Below are 22,983 nucleotides of genomic sequence, written 5' to 3' on the forward strand. Positions count from 1 at the left end.
TCGACCTATTTCAGCTTGAGTTGACCTAGTGACCGTTGCTATGGGCAACATCCCAACTGCAATAGAACTACCATCTTAGTAAATTTATCCCAAGGACTCTGATTTATTTGGTGATCAGTCGAAGACAGAAAACAGGGAGAAAACCTGGCATACATCTATGTACCTGACAAGCATCCTTCCCACCTTCTGGAAATCCTGCGCATACCACGGTTCTAAAATCTAAGGACGCCTCCAATGTTTCCATGGCCTTTAAACACTTCTTGTATTCGATCAGAGGTAGTGCCACCTGCTGGAGACTGGTTGGCAGCTGCCCATCTAAAAGACCATGTACAGTAGTTAATAAAGGAGACTATTTAAATTGTGCTAATGTGGTATCTGGCTTCTCAGTAGGGCAGAAAACTCTTACTTTCTTGCAGACGTCCCCACCCGAGGGCAATACACAGAGAACCTTCTGCAAATAGGTCGTCTTGGTTTGGTAGGCAAGCTGGTTGGATGTTTGCACCTGTAAGGGCAGAAATCTGCAATTAACAATACTTTAGCGTGGTTTTTATTTCGAAGTAGAAAGGAAATAGACCAATATTTAGGTTGACAGTTGTTCCCAGGACTGGCCAGAATATGACTCATCAATGTGCAGATACACAGGACAGGAGACAGGTCTCCAGCAGAGAGGAATGAAGGATGGGCACCCATTACTTCAGAAGAACAGATCTAACAACCTATGGTTTAACACTGGAACCATGGGACGTTCCAAAGCTGTCCCTTAAGGGTGAGGATGCTCCAGAGTTGCACTGAGGACCCCTCGGCCAAACGGCATCAGCAGCGGTGTCAAAACGACAGAAACAAATGAACGTATGCAATGAGGACCAAGTGGCCACTGCAAATCTGCTCAGCAGAAGCACCCAGCCGGCCGCCCAGGACACTCAACTGACCTAGTAAATCAGGGCACCAAGGAAAAAAATTGGCTGGGTATCGGGGAGGAGGAGCCTCCTCTTCGGCACTCAGATGTTTAACTCCTTGGTGCCCGTTCTGTGGACCTAACAATACCCCATGGTTCCTGTGTTACACCATTGGCTGATAGAAAAAAGTAATGACTGTGTTAGTCAGTGGTAAGGTCTGTGACCCAGCTCTAGAACAATGCTCCTTGGTGAAGGTTACTGTACTGTATGTACCAAACTTGATGCTTCCCACAAGCTCCAGCACTGCAATATCATAGTTGATCGGCCGGCTTGGGTTAAAGTTGGGGTGTCTGGTGACTTTCTTTATATAGAAGTTACTTTCAGTGGATTCGTCAACGGATAGATTGTGGTCTCCGATACACACTGTTACAGTAGCTTGAACATTCCTGTGAAAGACATGAAACAGAGTAGGGAGTGCCACCTAACACATCCAGAACCTGCATGCAAATGTAACTACCATGGTTATCTGTACGCAGTGCACCAACATATGTCATCGCATTGTACAATAATAAGGTATATTGTAGTAGGATGTCACACAAAAAGCAGGCCAAAGCGAAAGGTACAGTGGCGGATGTAGTAAGCCTCGGAGAGAGAAAAACGACCAAATCAGCTGTCATTTTTCAAACACAGCATGTAACATGGCAGCGCAGCATTACCTCTTCATTACCCCTAAGGCTGTGTCTACACATTTGCGTTTTGACAGGTGCCTTTTAAAGGGACATGTTTGGCAGGCAGGACCCTGCACATTTAATTCTATGGCTGTGTCTACACATTGGGCCTCATTCTAGTTCACTCTCTTACAAAATCCTTCGTAGATGGACAAAACCATGTGCACTGCAGGTGGGGCAGATGTAACATGTGCAGAGATAATTAGATTTGGGTGGAGTTTTACTTCAAACTGATATCTATATTGCAGTGTAAAAATAAAGCAGCCAGTATTTACTCTGCACAGAAACAAAATAACTCACCCAAATCTAATTCTCTCTGCACATTTTACATCTGCCCCCCCTGCAGTGCACATGGTTTTGTCCATCTAAGAAGGATTTTGTCAGAAAGAGTGAACTAGAATAAGGCCCATTGCCCTTAAGCAGGATGAAGTCTATCAGGATCCTATTTGGCAGGATGCAGTTTCTTGTGTCTACACATTTGAGCAGGATGCAGTCGATCAGGAGCTGTTTAGCAGGATGCTTACTCAAGATTTTCTATACACAAGCCTTCCGCATCCTGCTAAAATGCAAGGTGTAGAGACAAGAAATGGCATCCTGCTAAACAGGATCCTGTTAGACTCAGTGGCGGCTCCTGCCTTTACACTTAAGGGGGGCTGCAATTTTCTGGGTGCTGTTCGTTGCAAACGAACATTATATATTTGCAGGTTATCAGTTTGATTTGCTCTGTACCAATGTTTGTGTGCATTTACTATAAATACATGATATACTCATATTCACCCAAACACAGGTACAGAGCAAAATACACACTTTACACATAACTTTAATATTAAGTAAAGTACATTATACTGTTAATAAAGATCTACACACAAATAACAGTTTAAAAAAATATTATTTACAGTGGCTGAATTATTAAAATTAAAAAAACTTCCACCTCTCTTGTGCACTGCATTCTTTCCTTTAGCTGCATCACTGTGAGTGACTCACTGAAGTCTGGGCATGCTCACTGCAGAGGAATTGCTTCTGGGCTGCACAAGCAGCAGCCCATGGAAGCACTGTAGCTCTGGTGATGTGAACAGAATGGCTTCATGGTGGATGCTTTTGCTGTCATTACATCATGTACTGGCGTGGCAGCCCAAGACGGGGAGGGGTTTCCAGTTCTGTGTATGATGAGCAGTAGCAGCATCCAATAGGAAGCTACTACATGCTGGAGCATGGAGCTTGGTGAGAGGAGAGACACGGACAGCCAGCACCAGAGCTGCGGAGGTAGCATCCCACCACGAACGTGCACACTACCCATGATCGCACAGGGTTCACGCTACCTCCAGAGCTCTATTGCTGGCTGTTTTTGTCTCTGCGGGGAGGAAGCATTGGAGCTTAAGTTTACACAGTCTGATTTCAACTGGAGGGGCTGCAGTCCTGCAGCCCTATAGCAGGAGCCGCCACTGGTTAGACTGTATCCTGCTAAAAGGCAAGGTGTAGACGCAGCCTAAGGGTGCCATGAACCGAGAAAGTTTGGGAACCACTAAGGTAAAGCACCGATATTCCAATTTGTTTCAAATAATTTACATGTTTCTTCCATTTACGGTATATTTTAAGTTTTCTTCTCCAGTGTACTTCAGAACCTTCACTTCATTGCTTGGTCTTCCCGGTCTGTATCGTCTGCTATGTATGGACATGTGGACATTTGTGGCCCTTCTTTTAATTCTAAAAATAAAAACCCAAAAACATTCTCAGATGAACAGTTCTTTGGCTCTTACCGTTCAGATACGCAATGAGCAGCTGTAATGACGTATTTGTTGCTGACAATCGTCCCTCCGCAGAAGTGGTTCCCACCCCGTTTTAGAGACACCTGAGCAAGGGTAACAACAGAAGATCACATCACATGTTTTAGCAAATGTGGTAAATACTTTGAGACCAATTGGGCCTACACACGGAGTGAGGGATCTGAGCGATGCTGGAGCATTCAGATCGCTCAGCAAGAACGCTAAGCACACAGCACCGCGTCAGCTGTGTGCTGAGCGATCTGTCGGGGCCAGTGCTCTCTGGTGAGAACACCATCTCTGACCGGCGACCTGACTAGATTTATCCTGCATGCAGGATCTTAATCACCCAGCGATAGCGCTGCGCCGGTCCGCGCATCGCTGTCACTATGGCCCCTACACACGGAGCGATATACTGTAGGGTCATTTTCTAAGCGTTTGGACAAATAAGTGAAGAGCGCTAGGGATAGCTGTTGTGTGCAGTGTACACCAGCGGCCACTACGGTGGAGGGATACCGCCCCCCAGAAGCAGAGAAAGGTAGAATAGTACCGTCAGGCGCTCAGTGTGCACAAGGAAACAATTAATAAAAATTGTATTTATTAAGACAAATCAATTACTAATTATCAAACAGCATTAATATTAATAATTGCATGCATCCAGATATCAAACATAGACACAAATAAAAAGAAATAAAAAAATATATAAATATTAAAATAAAATAAACAATAAAAGCCTAGGATTGATGGTATGGTATTATACCGCCCGGGGGTAACTGTAGTCCAGTGAAGCTAGGCCCTTGTGGGTAAGTCCCAGACCAAGGTGTTTTTTATGTTAAGGAGCCCATACACGGTCCGTTGTGGATCGGCTCCGTTCTGTACTATGCGATGCGCGCTCCCGGACATCACAAAGTACGGTACAAAAAGTATGTGCTGCACATACTTTTTGTACTAGCTACACATCGGATCGCATTGCATGCACACTGCGTGCTATTTAAGTCCCAAACGGATCCGTTAAACGGACCGTGTTTGGGCACCTAGAGTCCTCCAATTGGAGTTTGAGCATAGAGGTGGTTTAGGTGAATATTACTCAGATGTTCCTGGTGATGTATCACTGAATGCAAGGAGCACAGGTTCGGGTTCCGATGTCCGCAAATCCTCCACTCTTGAGCATAAACAGATGGTAGGGGTAGTGGTTCACCAAAGCACTGGCTGTATGTACCACGGTTTTCACAGGCAGTGCGGCTCCACTCACCACCGTGTAATGCACCACCGGAGAAGCCCGGATGTGTATACAGGGACCCGCCAATAATTGGTGCAGGGATTAGGGATGGCCATCGTTGCCATTGCCATCAATGGTTGCCATCTATGGCAATTCTGCAACTGGCTATCGATAGTGCTTAACTATGCAATGGATGACCATCCATATTTTTACATATCGATGGTCATCCATTTTATTTGATTGATTGGCCTGTGGGCCAATCAAAACATAGGGGGCGGGGCTTTGAGGGTGTCGGGGGCGGAGCTATTCTCCATGTCCCGACACTTTGGGGAAAAAATAAGCAAAACATCGTTTTGGTATTCCATCGATGGAGGGAAACCATCTGGTTCTCCCCCATCGATGGCAACAGTATTCGACATCGGCCAGGAACCATCGATGATTTCGAATCATCGATGGTCGATGGCCATCCCTAGCAGGGATATGGTAGGCAGTGCCTGCAGGCCATGTCCCACGGGTTACCCATGTGCCAGAGAGTTCCTTTAGAAGAGAACGCGTTTCGCCACGCTCAGGGTGGCTGTATCCATTCAGGACCTATGAACAGCTAACTTTCTCTAGTAACATTCAACCAACTTGACTTGTGCAATCGCCGATAAACACATCGGCTTGCAGGGAAATTCAATGCCTGAGTTTGCAGGGGAGAGTTGAGGGCATTCCTTGAAAATAGGTGAGATTACCAAGACAAGATAAAAAGGTGGAGAGAGGGAGAAGGGGGGCGCACTCAGGGGTGCCAGATGACTTCCCGGCAGTCCAAATCCCGATGGCCAATAAGCCAAAGATGGCGACTGTCCAATAGTTGCGATCCTGACCATCATGGGCTATACTGCCATACTCTGCAGTGTGGCGAGCACAGCGAACCTGCAAGTTTTTTTTTTTTTTTTTTTGCCTTTTCCTGTGTCAAAATACTGGTGGATGGGATTCTGATATCATTATACTGACCATTGGGATCCCGACCGTCGACAAGTCAAACCGAACCCGGGCTCAGAATTCGATTTTAAAACGATATGAGGTGCAAACTGACATTTTCATTCCACAAAAGAGAGCGACTTTGTCTCACGCCCACCTAATGTGCACCTGCATGTTACTGCAGAGATCCATTTATTGGGGACACACTGCATGCAATACAATAGGGAGGTACAACAGGACAACATAATAAAAATAACCCCCAATGTCCTCTCACACCAGCCATAAATGAGGACAACCAGAGCAATCTTTCAATAGAGTGATATATAATGGAAAGGATGGTTATGTAATGCGTTTGCACTTCTGCACAACGAGCGGCAGCAGATTTTTAAACCTATCTGCACATTTGACACCTTCTGTTGAGGAGTCATTGAGGTGGGCACTGGGAATACACATGAGGTGGGCACTGGGAATACACACTGCCGATCCAGGCACATTGGAACAGCACAGGCAGCTTGTGTTACATAAGTGAGGACATAGGAGAAGGTAATCTGCAGCACACAGCATAAAGTTGTCATGACCAACTACTGACCATTATGTTGAATTGAAGAAATGCAATGCATTATGTTAGCAGCCCACACCAAGACTTCTTACAGGACCGATGATTGATTTATTACCACTAACTTTATGGATTTTAGGGTTAAGATATGAACTTACGACCCATGGGTGAGTCTCCTTTTTTGCTACTGTACCACCCACGATTCGAGAGAGGAGACCATAGTTATCAGCGTCATTGGCCAGAGGGCTTTCTCCACACCTGGAAACTACAATGAAAAAGGAAATAACGCAGTGTAAAGTCATGAAAGGCTGACGCAAAGAGCTGCAACAAATACTACCGGAATGCTGTATGGGGTGCTACACATGGTATGCTTTGTATTGTGGTTACATCCTTTTAAGGATAGATTGTATATATCTATCCTTAATACATATATATAATTTTTTTTTTTTTAAGCCCATCAAAATGATGGCTTAGGGCCGCATTTATCAACTAATATTTGCGGCGAAATCCCCGAAAAAACACGTTTTCGAGGGTTAACCGCAAATATTAAGTATCCCCCTAATATATCACAGGGGACCGCAGCAGGAATCTCCGATCCCTGCTGCGATCCCCCCTGCAGCGCCGCCGACCGCATCCCCTATAGGTTTCTATGGGGGATGCGAAGCTGCCCGATGTATCAACATCGGCCAACCTGGCTTCGCACCCCTGGGCTATCGCCATTCTGATATGGCGATAGCCCACTGTAGCCTATGGGTACATATCGCACTGCCCAAGCGGCAGTGCGGTCAGCGGGGTCGCGAGGGGGGGGGGCAGTGCGTAACCGAGCATGAGCAGACCCCCCGGCTTCCGGCACCAGGCATCGCAAGGACGGGCTCTTTTCGGAGCCTTGTCCCTGCGCCTAGCAGGTGATACATTAGGGCAAAATGATCGCATTTCACAATGCGATCCTGGGCGGTAATATTCCGCCCAGATCGCATTGTAAATGCGATCAATGGTAAATGGGGGCCTTAGTCCCTATCTGCTCCTACCACAAATCTCTGTCTTCACAGCTCCCTGTGTCCATATCCAGGAAGATTGGACAGATCATTTTATCAATTTGGTCCGTTGAGCGGCCTCTGGTGGTCACTGGTGGTACCTTGCCTCAAAAAGGTGAGGAGGATTTATCCCAAGGGTTGGGAACCTTTTTTCTACCGAGGGCCATTTGGAAAATTTGAAAACCCTTCGGGGGCCATATAAAAATTATCAATTATCGGCATATACGCATGGGCATTATACACAGGGCAGCGGCATATACATGTGGGCATTATACACAGGGCAGCGGCATTTACATGTGGGCATTATACACACTGGCAGCGGCATATACATGTGGGCATTATACACACACTGGCAGCGGCATATACATGTGGGCATTATACACAGGGCACCGGCATATACATGTGGGCATAATACACAAGGGCAGCGGCATATACATGTGGGCATTATACACAGGGCACCGGCATATACATGTGGGCATTATACACAGGGCATCGGCATATACATGTGGGCATAATACACACTGGCAGCGGCATATACATGTGGGCATTATACACAGGGCAGCGGCATATACATGTGGGCATAATACACAAGGGCAGCGGCATATACATGTGGGCATTATACACAGGGCACCGGCATATACATGTGGGCATTATACACAGGGCACCGGCATATACATGTGGGCATTATACACAGGGCATCGGCATATACATGTGGGCATAATACACAAGGGCAGCGGCATATACATGTGGGCATTATACACAGGGCACCGGCATATACATGTGGGCATTATACACAGGGCAGCGGCATATACATGTGGGCATTATACACACGGGCAGCGGCATATACATGTGGGGATTATACACAGGGCACCGGCATATACATGTGGGCATAATACACACTGGCAGCGGCATATACATGTGGGCATTATACACAGGGCAGCGGCATATACATGTGGGCATTATACACACGGGCAGCGGCATATACATGTGGGCATTATACACACGGGCAGCGGCATATACATGTGGGCATTATACACACGGGCAGCGGCATATACATGTGGGCATTATACACACGGGCAGCGACATATACATGTGGGCATTATACACAGGGCACCGGCATATACATGTGGGCATTATACACAGGGCACCGGCATATACATGTGGGCATTATACACAGGGCATCGGCATATACATGTGGGCATAATACACACTGGCAGCGGCATATACATGTGGGCATTATACACAGGGCAGCGGCATATACATGTGGGCATAATACACAAGGGCAGCGGCATATACATGTGGGCATTATACACAGGGCACCGGCATATACATGTGGGCATTATACACAGGGCACCGGCATATACATGTGGGCATTATACACAGGGCATCGGCATATACATGTGGGCATAATACACAAGGGCAGCGGCATATACATGTGGGCATTATACACAGGGCACCGGCATATACATGTGGGCATTATACACAGGGCAGCGGCATATACATGTGGGCATTATACACACGGGCAGCGGCATATACATGTGGGGATTATACACAGGGCACCGGCATATACATGTGGGCATAATACACACTGGCAGCGGCATATACATGTGGGCATTATACACAGGGCAGCGGCATATACATGTGGGCATTATACACACGGGCAGCGGCATATACATGTGGGCATTATACACACGGGCAGCGGCATATACATGTGGGCATTATACACACGGGCAGCGGCATATACATGTGGGCATTATACACACGGGCAGCGACATATACATGTGGGCATTATACACACGGGCAGCGACATATACATGTGGGCATTATACACAGGGCAGCGGCATATACATGTGGGCATTATACACACGGGCAGCGGCATATACATGTGGGCATTATACACACGGGCAGCGATATATTACCGATTAATCAGCTGCCCGCCATCCCGCCCGCCTATATTACTGATGTATCAGCCGCCCGCCCGCCCGCCTATATTACTGAGGTATCAGCCGCCCGCCCTCCTATATTACATACCAGGCGCCGGGGATGGCTGCTGCTGCTGCCGCCGGGGAGATGTGTAGAAGACGCGCCCGCCAATCACAGTGGCTGTGGAGGCGATGCGCCGGCAGTGATTGGCGGGCGCGTCTTCTGCACATCTCCTCGGCGGCAGCAGCAGCAGCCATCCCCGGCGGCTGGTATGAAATATAGGCGGCCGGGCGGATGATACTTCTGTAATATAGGCAGGCGGGCGGCTGTAATATAGGCAGGCGGGCGGGCCGGACATACTGGGTGCGGGGGCCGTATCCGGCCCGCGGGCCGGAGGTTCCCCACCCCTGATTTAGCCTATGGACAGATGATGATAGATGGCGCTCAAATAACCTCTCCTTAAGCACGCAGATGTGGAAATGACAGCAGAGGCCCCTGGGTCTGATCACTGAGGGGCAGATGTATTAAGCTTGGAGAAGAGATAAACTGGATATAAAGCGGAGAAAAGGTAAAAGGAGATAAAGCACCAGCCAATCAACTCCCAACTGTCTTTTTCAAACACAGCCGATTGGCTGGTGCTTTATCTCCTTTTACCTTTTCTCCGCTTTATCTCCAGTTTATCTCTTCTCCAAGCTTAATAAATCTGCCCCTCAATGTTTTACTGGTAAATAGAACTTATGAAGTTGAGTATAATAAATCGATATTGTATTGGGTAACTTATGTGGATTTCCTTAGCTGTTCGTATATTAATTCCTGGAAATATAAAAGAACATTTCCACTGGGAACGAATATGGAGAGTACTGTAGGTCATAATGATACACGGTTTATGATGACCGTACCCTAAGAAAGTCCTGTAGTTTCTTACTATCAGCCAATCTTCTCTACAAACCGAAACAATGTCACCATGGGTAAAAATCATTGGGTAGACAGCACGATGTCGGCAAGCGTTAGGTCAACACCATTAGGACAACATAGTAATGGCTAGGGGCTCACAGAGCCTCTGGGTCATGCCCCCATAGCCTCAAAACAGGGCGTGGCCTCGTGGGAGAGCACGCAAGTATAGGTCATGCCCCTTTTATTAGGCCACGCCCCCGCCGCGCTTCTCAGTGTCCCTCCTCTGGGAGGTATGCAGTCACAAGAACTCCAGCTTACTACACAATGATAATTCATTGTTTTATTGTTATAAACCTTTAATGCAGGGGTGGGGAATCTCAGGCCCTGGGGCCGTATGCGGTCCCCATAGCCTGTCTGAGTGGCCCTCCGGTGGCTTTGCCGGGAGTCATGTACAGGGGAATTCACGCGAGAGGTCGGTAGTTCTCGCGAGATTCCTCTTAATCAACAGCAGCCGGAGACTGTCAGTCCTATTCAGCGGCAGCCACCAGTGCGTGGGACGGCTGCAGCAGGACAACTTGTAAGAGAAATCTTTACATATGGCCCTCTAAGGATTTTCCCGCCATACAAACGGCCCTTGGCACGCAAAAGGTTCCCCACCCTTGCTTTAATGAATGGTGAAAATTACCCAGTCTATTAGAATTTTTATGATTACATCTTATTTCTAAAGGCACAAGTGGTTCACAGAGCTGTACGGATGACTGGTGGACCAAATAATGCCGGCGGTCAAGACCTCCCAAACGCTCCCTCCCTGCAGCCTAACCCTAAGATCCACCCAGTTTGTAAACCTTGCCCACGCCCATCCCCCCCCCCCCAACTCTTGCCAGCCAGGATTCTGTCGTTGGCATCCTCTTCAATGTTGGCATTCGGGATGCCAGCGTCTGTATTCTGACTGCCAGGAATCTGCGGGTTGGGATGATAACCGCATCCCCGCTGTATACATGGCATGCAGATCAGAGCAATGCGGGGTACACAGAACTGTACATTACAGTAAGTGAAAAACTACAACAGAGCACAGGTAACAATTAACCCCACAATTCTCAGTACATAATACAGCTGATGTACCGAAGCAGAGCCCTTGTCAACAAGTTTACCTTTTTAATGCAGTTTTGAGATGCACGTAACGCTATCCACAAAACAGCAGAGAAATGCATTAAAGACCTTAAGTACACACACAAAATGGTATCACACAGCAAGCAAACAATACCTGCATAATAACAAAAAAAGTATATAAAATATAAAGATACTGGTCCTTATTAGGAGTTGCCCGCAAGTCCAACTGCAGACACATTCCGGATGCTGTAAAAATATGTACGCCTTAATGACCATGCACTTTTTCCATACGCGAGAGCAAACGTCATCGTTGTCTTTGGCCAATGGGATGCAGGAGATCCATCAGACCAGAGCTTGGCACCATGAAAGCATATAACAGTGAGTACCGCTCACTGGGAGGTATACATCACTACCCATTCAACTGCACTGTTGTATGCATTTAGTGTTGCAACACAGCTGTACCCCAGACACACCCATTTAACAGCTGCAAGCAGGGGCGTAACTACCATAGGTGCAGGGGGTGCAGCTGCTATGGGGCCCAGAGCTGAAGGGGGCCCATCTTTGCTGTCCCATAGCAGCTGCACCCCCTGCACCTATGGTAGCTACACCCCTGTATATAACACATGTAACTGTGACAGGGAAGGTGGCCCCTCTCAGCTCTGGGCCCCATAGCAGCTGCACACCCTGCACCTATGGTAGCTACACCCTGTATATAACACATGTAACTGTGACAGGGAAGGTGGCCCCTCTCAGCTCTGGACCCCATAGCAGCTGCACCCCCTGCACCTATGGTAGTTACACCCTGTATATAACACATGTAACTGTGACAGGGAAGGTGGCCCCTCTCAGCTCTGGGTCCCATAGCAGCTGCACACCCTGCACATATGGTAGCTACACCCCTGTATATAACACATGTAACTGTGACAGGGAAGGTGGCCCCTCTCAGCTCTGGGCCCCATAGCAGCTGCACACCCTGCACCTATGGTAGCTACACCCCTGTATATAACACATGTAACTGTGACAGGGAAGGTGGCCCCTCTCAGTTCTGGGCCCCATAGCAGCTGCACCCCCTGCACCTATGGTAGCTACACCCTGTATATAACACATGTAACTGTGACAGGGAAGGTGGCCCATCTCAGCTCTGGTCCCATAGCAGCTGCATCCCCTGCACCTATGGTATATACACCCTGTATATAACACATGTAACTGTGACAGGGAAGGTGGCCCCTCTCAGCTCTGGGTCCCATAGCAGCTGCACCCCCTGCACCTATGGTAGTTACACCCTGTATATAACACATGTAACTGTGACAGGGAAGGTGGCCCCTCTCAGCTCTGGGTCCCATAGCAGCTGCACCCCCTGCACCTATGGTAGTTACACCCTGTATATAACACATGTAACTGTGACAGGGAAGGTGGCCCCTCTCAGCTCTGGGTCCCATAGCAGCTGCACACCCTGCACCTATGGTAGCTACACCCCTGTATATAACACATGTAACTTTGACAGGGAAGGTGGCCCCTCTCAGCTCTGGGTCCCATAGCAGCTGCACCCCCTGCACCTATGGTAGCTACACCCCTGTATATAACACATGTAACTGTGACAGGGAAGGTGGCCCCTCTCAGCTCTGGGCCCCATAGCAGCTGCACACCCTGCACCTATGGTAGCTACACCCCTGTATATAACACATGTAACTGTGACAGGGAAGGTGGCCCCTCTCAGTTCTGGGCCCCATAGCAGCTGCACCCCCTGCACCTATGGTAGCTACACCCTGTATATAACACATGTAACTGTGACAGGGAAGGTGGCCCATCTCAGCTCTGGTCCCATAGCAGCTGCACCCCCTGCACCTATGGTAGTTACACCCTGTATATAACACATGTAACTGTGACAGGGAAGGTGGCCCCTCTCAGCTCTGGGTCCCATAGCAGCTGCACCCCCTGCACCTATGGTAGTTACACCCTGTATATAACACATGTAACTGTGACAGGGAAGGTGGCCCCTCTCAGCTCTGGGTCCCATAGCAGCTGCACACCCTGCACCTATGGTAGCTACACCCCTGTATATAACACATGTAACTGTGACAGGGAAGGTGGCCCCTCTCAGCTCTGGGTCCCATAGCAGCTGCACCCCCTGCACCTATGGTAGCTACACCCCTGTATATAACACATGTAACTGTGACAGGGAAGGTGCCCCTTCTCAGCTCTGGGCCCCATAGCAGCTGCACACCCTGCACCTATGGTAGCTACACCCTGTATATAACACATGTAACTGTGACAGGGAAGGTGGCCCCTCTCAGCTCTGGACCCCATAGCAGCTGCACCCCCTGCACCTATGGTAGTTACACCCTGTATATAACACATGTAACTGTGACAGGGAAGGTGGCCCCTCTTAGTTCTGGGCCCCATAGCAGCTGCACCCCCTGCATTTATGGTAGTTACACCCTGTATATAACACATGTAACTGTGACAGGGAAGGTGGCCCCTCTCAGCTCTGGGTCCCATAGCAGCTGCACACCCTGCACCTATGGTAGCTACACCCCTGTATATAACACATGTAACTGTGACAGGGAAGGTGGCCCTTTTCAGCTCTGGGCCCCATAGCAGCTGCACACCCTGCACCTATGGTAGCTACACCCCTGTATATAACACATGTAACTGTGACAGGGAAGGTGGCCCCTCTCAGCTCTGGGCCTGTGGGCGGAGACTCTGCAGAAGTGAGCTGTTTGTGCAGGGTGCAGGTTGTCAGGAGGTGAGCTCGCAGATCTAGTGTTACACGGGGGCTTTCCCTGCTGGCTTCCCCGGGAGGGATGGATCTCCCCGGGGAAGAAAGCTCCCTGAGTATGGACTGTGTCCGGAGCGCTGAAAGTGCTAATACAGTACTCCATGGAGCCACAGTAATAGGTGGCCAACCAGTGGCAGAAGGAGCCAATTGTTCTATTAATGTGGATTCCCCCAAACTGCAGGAGGGTGCTCCTCTGAGTGAAGATTTAACTCAGGGTGGAGCGGCAGCCAGCCTGACTGTTAGTGAAGCGGGGGGGTCCCAGCCTTTAGACGCTGGAGAGAATGTATCCCCGGAAGACACCGAGGATGAGGAGGAGGAGATGGAGACGTTTGAGAGCTACACTATTAAAGAACTGCAGCGAGAAAGTCTTTCTATAAGCCGTAAAATAGCAAATAAAAAGAAGAAAAGAAACTCACGCTATAAATGGGAGAGGCCAATTATAAAAGAAGAGATACTGGCACTAACATCCGCCCTTGAAAGGGTTAAAGCTCAATTGGCATTGAAGCGGTTACAGGAGAAAAAGGCAAAAAGTGAATTACCTGCTGTTTCCTGTGAGACTGAAGTGAAAAATGCACAAGAAATGGAGGTCTGTCAATTGGACAGACAAAATTCTGTTGCGGAGGAACCGGTGGTTGCGGAGATTGGGGAGGCGTCTCCCCAAGTTTCAGATGTGTTGCAGGCAGAGAAGGGTGCACTGATGTGGCAGGTGCCTGATGTGGCAGGTGCAGGAGTAATTACTCCTGAGCTTGTTGGGCCGACGCCCATGCTGTGTGAAACTCCTAATGCTGATGCAGCAGCTGAATGTAAAGGTCTGGAAGTGGAGCGTTCTGACTTCCAGCTAAGAATGGATATAACTGGCACGGAAATCTTGTTGGCGGCAAGGACGGAAAAAGGCACTGAGGCAGCGACCTCTGGGGCAACATCAGGTGCAGATAGGTGTCTGGCATCAGATGGCAAACCAGGGGTTAATGCCCAAGAAGTGCAGTCTGTTTATTCCACAGGTAAAGAACATCAACACCTGCAAGCAGCACAAGGAATGTCAATTCTGGATAAAAATGAACTGTCACCTGGTGAACAACAGATCATTGAGACTGTATATGGACAGATGCTAGTTCCTGAGAGAGCTAAAGTTGCAGCTCAATTATTGCAAAAGGAACAAGTAAGACTGAAAGAGGGGACTGGGGAAGGTAATGCAATATCTGTACCATGTGCTAATGTCCCTGTTAATGTCAATAAGCAACCAGTCCCAGGTATTATTTCTTATGCAAACATGGTTAAGGCTAAACCAGGTGTAAGCACCAGTATTCCCCAAACAAATGTGGGATCAGGTCAGGTGGGGAAAAGGAGAAATTTAATTCAATTTAAATGGTTGGGGAAAGGTGAAGCGCCTTCCAAAGAAGAGTTTCTGCAAATGATCTTCCGTTTGGGGTTCCGTGCAACTGACCTGTACGCCTGCATCCATCCAGTGAAAACTGCAGATTTTGATCTGAGTTTTATTTCATATCAGGGGCTTCAAGCCTTTTGGATGAAATGGCAGGCGTGCAGGTCCTCTAAGCCATATGATGCATATAAAGCAGTGCTTGTTACAAAACAGGATAAGGTAAAGGTGAATATATTGGTGAGAAATGAATCCATTCCTGTGCAAGATATAAAGTACTGGTTAACAAGGTTTTGTGATGTGGAATCCGAGTTGACCAAGGTTGGCTTTACCATGGGAGTGTGGGGAGGAGCATGGGCTGCAATGGTTAAATTAAGGAATACAGACAGGGGTTTTGCACACATTCCTTCTGCTGCCTATATTGGTAGAGACCGCATACAATGTTTTTATCAGGGACAACCAAGAACATGTTTCCGTTGTGGCGATTTCCGCCACTTAAGTAGTGACTGTACAGTGACTAAATGTGCCTTATGCAGTAAAGTGGGACATACTTCCAAGGAATGTAACAATGTTATGTGTAATCTGTGTGGAGAGGAGGGTCACCCCTACAGTAGATGTCCCTGGGCAGAACACAATATGGAGGAGAGTGTGCCAACTGGGGGAAAGAAAGATGACCAGATGCCGACCTTTCAGTGGGTAATGGGTAAGGAAGTGGCAGGTCAGGAGGGAAACCAGAAAACTGAGAATAAGAAAGTAACATCTGTTGTGGTAGTGGAAAATTCTGCAGTACTAAATCAAAAAGATTCCTATCAAGTAGTAAAGGAAAGTCGTAAGAAAAAGAGAAAAGGAGAGGAAGCAGAAATCAGTTTAAGTAACAGGTTTGGTGGTTTTACTTCAGATGAGGAAAATGAAGGGGAAATTGTTGGAAATGGGGGAGCAAGGAAAGTGGTAGTAAGCTCAAAGGTAGGGGTGGCACGGGTGAAAAAGAGTAAGAAAGGGAATTTTGGAAAGAAAAAGGTAACTGAAATGGTTTCTGATGAAGAAATCCAGGATAGTCTGGACTGGGACCCAGTTGGCACAGAGCTGATTAAAAACAGTGTGGAAAGTATAAGGGAGGGAAGTGACCAAAGTGGTGTGGAGTTAAGTAGTGGAGGGAAAAACATGATTGTATCCCAGAGTGATAGCTTAGTGTCATCTGGTTCAGTAATTGGTCCAAGTATTGAGATGGAAGACAAGGTACTGGGTGATCAGTGCCTGGTACTTAAGTCTGCTTGTGAACCGCCAGACCCAGGTTCCCCTCCTAGTGTGAACCCTGGAAATATGGTGGTTGAGAAGGGTAAAGTCACTTCTAAGAAGGTGACTAGTAAAAATTGATCTATTGCGGTTTGCATTAATTTATGTTATGTATTAATATTTCATGTGTGTTAAGATGTAAAATACTTGTTGTTTATTTATTGTAATATATTGTAAATTTTGTTGCAAGTTTTAATAAATGGGAGAATTCCCTCTCAGTTCTGGGCCCCATAGCAGCTGTACCCCCTGCACCTATGGTAGCTACACCCTGTATATAACACATGTAACTGTGACAGGGAAGGTGGCCTCTCTCAGCTCTGGTCCCATAGCAGCTGCACCCCCTGCACCTATGGTAGTTACACCCTGTATATAACACATGTAACTGTGACAGGGAAGGTGGCCCCTCTCAGCTTTGGGTCCCATAGCAGCTGCACCCCCTGCACCTATGGTAGTAACACCCTGTATATAACACATGTAACTGTGACAGGGAAGGTGGCCCCTCTCAGCTCTGGGTCCCATAGCAGCTGCACCCCCTGCACCTATGGTAGTTACACCCTGTATATAACACATGTAACTGTGACAGGGAAGGTGGCCCCTCTCAGCTTTGGGTCCCATAGCAGCTGCACCCCCTGCACCTATGGTAGTTACACCCTGTATATAACACATGTAACTGTGACAGGGAAGGTGGCCCCTCTCAGCTCTGGTCCCATAGCAGCTGCACCCCCTGCACCTATGGTAGTTACACCCTGTATATAACACATGTAACTGTGACAGGGAAGGTGGCCCCTCTCAGCTTTGGGTCCCATAGCAGCTGCACCCCCTGCACCTATGGTAGTTACACCCTGTATATAACACATGTAACTGTGACAGGGAAGGTGGCCCCTCTCAGCTCTGGGTCCCATAGCAGCTGCACCCCCTGCACCTATGGTAGTTACACCCTGTTTATAACACATGTAACTGTGACAGGGAAGGTGGCCCCTCTCAGCTCTGGGTCCCATAGCAGCTGCACACCCTGCACCTATGGTAGCTACACCCCTGTATATAACACATGTAACTGTGACAGGGCAGGTGGCCCCTCTCAGCTCTGGGTCCCATAGCAGCTGCACCCCCTGCACCTATGGTAGCTACACCCCTGTATATAACACATGTAACTGTGACAGGGAAGGTGGCCCCTCTCAGCTCTGGGCCCCATAGCAGCTGCACACCCTGCACCTATGGTAGCTACACCCTGTATATAACACATGTAACTGTGACAGGGAAGGTGGCCCCTCTCAGCTCTGGACCCCATAGCAGCTGCACCCCCTGCACCTATGGTAGTTACACCCTGTATATAACACATGTAACTGTGACAGGGAAGGTGGCCCCTCTCAGCTCTTGGCCCCATAGCAGCTGCACTCTCTGCACCTATGGTAGTTACACCCTGTATATAACACATGTACCTGCGACAGGGAAGGTGGCCCCTCTCAGCTCTGGGCCCCATAGCAGCTGCACCCCCTGCACCTATGGTAGCTACACCCCTGTATATAACACATGTAACTGTGACAGGGAAGGTGGCCCCTCTCAGCTCTGGGCCCCATAGCAGCTGCACCCCCTGCACCTATGGTAGTTACACCCTGTATATAACACATGTCACTGTGACAGGGAAGGCGGCCCCTCTCAGCTCTGGGCCCCATAGCAGCTGCACCCCCTCATACCTCCCAACATGACCCTTTCCAGGAGGGACACAATGCTCTGCTCCTGGCCTTCCCTGGTAATGTATGATTGCCATCACCTGTATTGGACACAGATGATGGCAATCATACATTACCAGGGAAGGCCAGGAGCAGAGTATTGTGTCCCTCCTGGAGAGGGTCATGTTGGGAGGTATGCCCCCTGCACCTATGCATACCTCCCAACATGACCCTCTACAGGAGGGACACAATGCTCTGCTCCTGGACTTTCCTCTTAATTCATGATTGTTATCACCGGTGTTGAACAGGTTTAGGGGCACATTTATCAAGATCCCATTTTACAATGCGATCTGGGCGGAATATTATCGCCCAGGATCGCATTGTAAAATGCGATCATATCGGGGGAATGTATCAATTTTAATGGTGCAGGGACAGGGCTCCGATAGGAGCCCGTCCCTGCGAAGCCATAACCCGGAAGCCGGGAGGTCAGCGTATGCGCGGTTATGCGCTGACCCCCGCCGACCTCTCTGACCGCACTGCCCTGCTCGGGCAGTGCGTAGTGTAGACATAGGCTACAATGGGCTATCGCCATCCCAGAATAGCGATAGCCCAGGGCTGCGATGCTGGGCTGCCCGATGTTAATACATCGGGCAGCTTCGCATCCCCCATAGAAACCTATGGGGGATGCGGCCGGCGGTGCAAATATAGTTTAAAAAATGGGCCCCTAAGTATTAAGAAAGGCATTTCAACACAGGTAATTGCAATCATAAATGAAGAGAAAGGCCCAGAAATAGAGCATTGTGTCCCTCCTGGAGAGGGTCATGTTGGGAGGTATGCTATGGCAGCTACACCCCTGTATATAGCACATGTAACTGTGACAGGGAAGGTGGCCCCTTTCATCTCTGGTCCCCATAGCAGCTGCACACCCTGCACCTATGGTAGGTACACCCTGTATATAACACATGTAACTGTGACAGGGAAGGTGGCCCCTCTCAGCTCTGGGCCCCACAGCAGCTGCACTCCCTGCACCTATGGTAGTTACACCCCTGTATATAACACATGTAACTGTGACAGGGAAGGTGGCCCCTCTCAGCTGTGGCCCCATAGCAGCTGCACTCCCTGCACCTATGGTAGCTACACCCCTGTGTATAACACATGTAACTGTGGCCCCTCTCAGCTGTGGCCCCATAGCAGCTGCACTCCCTGCACCTATGGTAGCTACACCCCTGTATATAACACATGTAACTGTGACAGGGAAGGTGGCCCCTCTCAGCTCTGGGCCCCATAGCAGCTGCACCTATGGTAGTTACACCCTGTATATAACACATGTCACTGTGACAGGGAAGGTGGCCCCTCTTAGCTCTGGGCCCCATAGCATCCTATAACAGCTGCACTCAATGCACCTATGATAGCTACACCCCTGTATTTAACACATGTAACTGTGACAGGGAAGGTGGCCCCTCTCAGCTCTGGGCCCCATAGCAGCTGCACCCCATGCACCTATGGCAGCTACACCCCTGTATATAGCACATGTAACTGTGACAGGGAAGGTGGCCCCTTTCATCTCTGGTCCCCATAGCAGCTGCAACCCCTGCACCTATGGTAGCTACACCACTGTATATAACACATGTAACTGTGACAGGGAAGGTGGCCCCGCTCAGCTCTGGCCCCATAGCAGCTGCACCCCTGCACCTATGGTAGCTACACCCCTGTATATAACACATGTAACTGTGACAGGGAAGGTGGCCCCTCTCAGCTCTGGCCCCATAGCAGCTGCACCCCCTGCACCTATGGTAGTTACACCCTGTATATAACACATGTCACTGTGACAGGGAAGGTGGCCCCTCTCAGCTCTGTCCCCATAGCAGCTGCACCCCCTGCACCTATGGTAGCTACACCCTGTATATAACACATGTAACTGTGACAGGGAAGGTGGCCCCTCTCAGCTCTGGCCCCATAGCAGCTGCACTCCCTGCACCTATGTTAGCTACACCCCTGTATATAACACATGTAACTGTGACAGGGAAGGTGGCCCCTCTCAGCTCTGGGCCCCATAGCAGCTGCACCTATGGTAGTTACACCCTGTATATAACACATGTCACTGTGACAGGGAAGGTGGCCCCTCTCAGCTCTGGGCCCCATAGCAGCTGCATCCCCTGCACCTATGGCATCTACACCCCTGTATACAACACATGTAACTGTGACAGGGAAGGTGGCCCCTCTCAGCTCTGGGCTCCATAGCAGCTTTACTCCTTGCACCTATGGTAGTTACACCCCTGTATATAACATATATAACTGTGACAGGGAAGGTGGCCCCTCTCAGCTCTGGGCCCCATAACAGCTGCACTCAATGCACCTATGATAGCTACACCCCTGTATTTAACACATGTAACTGTGACAGGGAAGGCAGCCCCTATCAGCTCTGGGCCCCATAGCAGCTGCACCCCCTGCACCTATGGCAGCTACACCCCTGTATATAGCACATGTAACTGTGACAGGGAAGGTGGCCCCTTTCATCTCTGGTCCCCATAGCAGCTGCACCCCCTGCACCTATGGTAGCTACACCCCTGTATATAACACATGTAACTGTGACAGGGAAGGTGGCCCCGCTCAGCTCTGGCCCCATAGCAGCTGCACCCCTGCACCTATGGTAGCTACACCCCTGTATATAACACATGTAACTGTGACAGGGAAGGTGGCCCCTCTCAGCTCTGGCCCCATAGCAGCTGCACCCCCTGCACCTATGGTAGTTACACCCTGTATATAACACATGTCACTGTGACAGGGAAGGTGGCCCCTCTCAGCTCTGGGCCCCATAGCATCCCATAACAGCTGCACTCAATGCACCTATGGTAGCTACACCCCTGTATTTAACACATGTAACTGTGACAGGGAAGGCGGCCCCTCTCAGCTCTGGGCCCCATAGCAGCTGCACCCCCTGCACCTATGGTAGCTACAGTTTGTATATAACACATGTAACTGTGACAGGGAAGGTGGCCCCTCTCAGCTCTGGCCCCATAGCAGCTGCACCCCTGGCCCCATAGCAGCTGCACCCCCTGCATCTATGGTAGCTACACCCCTGTATATAGCACATGTAACTGTGACAGGCTAGGTGGCCCTCTCAGCTCTGGGCCCATAGCAGCTGCACTCCCTGCACCTATGGTAGCTACAGCCTGTATATAACACATGTAACTGACAGGGAAGGTGGCCCCTCTCAGCTCTGGCCCCATAGCAGCTGCACCCCCTGCACCTATGGTAGCTACACCCCTGTATATAGCACATGTAACTGTGACAGGGAAGGTGGCCCCTTTCATCTCTGGTCCCCATAGCAGCTGCACAGCCTGCACCTATGGTAGGTACACCCTGTATATAACACATGTAACTGTGACAGGGAAGGTGGCCCCGCTCAGCTCTGGCCCCATAGCAGCTGCACCCCTGCACCTATGGTAGCTACACCCCTGTATATAACACATGTAACTGTGACAGGGAAGGTGGCCCCTCTCAGCTCTGGCCCCATAGCAGCTGCACCCCCTGCACCTATGGTAGTTACACCCTGTATATAACACATGTCACTGTGACAGGGAAGGTGGCCCCTCTCAGCTCTGGGCCCCATAGCATCCCATAACAGCTGCACTCAATGCACCTATGGTAGCTACACCCCTGTATTTAACACATGTAACTGTGACAGGGAAGGCGGCCCCTCTCAGCTCTGGGCCCCATAGCAGCTGCACCCCCTGCACCTATGGTAGCTACAGTTTGTATATAACACATGTAACTGTGACAGGGAAGGTGGCCCCTCTCAACTCTGAGCCCCATAGCAGCTGCATTCCCTGCACCTATGGTAGCTACACCCCTGTATATAACAAATGTAACTGACAGGGAAGGTGGCCCCACTCAGCTCTGGGCCCCATAGCAACTGCACCCTCTGCACCTATGGTAGTTTCACCCTGTATATAGCACAGGGTTGCCGACCCTCCCGGAATTACCGGGAGTCTCCCGAAAATCGGGTCCCCCTCCCGGCCCCCCGGAAGGGTGGGCAACCCTCCTGGAATCAGGGGGACCCCCACTGAGCCCCCCGATCGCGGCATTTAAATGCCGCAATCCGCGGGTCTCAGAGGAGGGGGCAGAGCTAAAATGACACACTCGTGTATTTTAGCCCCGTCCCCTCCATGGAGACCAGTGATTTCCTGTAATGGGGGCGGGGCTTAATGATGTCACCGTCAAGCCCCGCCCCCTCCCGAACGGGTAATGAAAGTCTTCTCCCAGAGAGGAGCATTTGAAAGTCGGCAACCCTGATATAACACATATAACTGTGACAGGGAAGGTGGCCCATCTCAGCTCTGGGCCCCATAGCAGCTGCACTCCCTGCACCTATGGTAGATACACCCCTGTATATAACACATGTACCTGCGACAGGGAAGGTGGCCCCTCTCAGCTCTGGGCCTCATAGCAGCTGCACTCCCTGCACCTATGGTAGATACACCCCTGTATATACCACATGTAACTGTGACAGGGAAGGTGGCCCATCTCAGCTCTGGGCCCCATAGCAGCTGCACTCCCTGCACCTATGGTAGCTACACCCCTGTATATAACACATGTACCTGTGACAGGGAAGGTGGCCCCTCTCAGCTCTGGGCCTCATAGCAGCTGCACCCCCTGCACCTATGGTAGTTACACCCCTGTATATAACACATGTAACTGTGACAGGGAAGGTGGCCCCTCCCAGCTCTGGGCCCCATAGCAGCTGCACTCCCTGCACCTATGGTAGATACACCCCTGT

General features: G+C 49.6%; 1 protein-coding gene across 1 annotated transcript in view; it reads right to left on the reverse strand.

Moving 5' to 3' along the window:
• OVCH2 (ovochymase 2) overlaps positions 1-11,391 on the reverse strand; it is a 50,888-nt gene extending 39,497 nt beyond the window's left edge. The window contains exons 1-6 of the mRNA XM_083163792.1: positions 11,364-11,391; positions 6,281-6,387; positions 3,382-3,473; positions 1,170-1,342; positions 407-502; positions 164-315 (exon numbers count right to left, since the gene is read on the reverse strand). Of these exons, the coding sequence (XP_083019918.1) occupies positions 164-315; positions 407-502; positions 1,170-1,342; positions 3,382-3,473; positions 6,281-6,387; positions 11,364-11,391 (648 nt within the window). The remainder of the gene's footprint in view (positions 1-163; positions 316-406; positions 503-1,169; positions 1,343-3,381; positions 3,474-6,280; positions 6,388-11,363) is intronic.
• Positions 11,392-22,983: the final 11,592 nt, after the last annotated feature.

Source organism: Crinia signifera, chromosome 11, assembly GCF_055691185.1.
Source record: "Crinia signifera chromosome 11, ASM5569118v1, whole genome shotgun sequence".
Classification (NCBI taxonomy): Eukaryota; Metazoa; Chordata; class Amphibia; order Anura; family Myobatrachidae; genus Crinia; species Crinia signifera.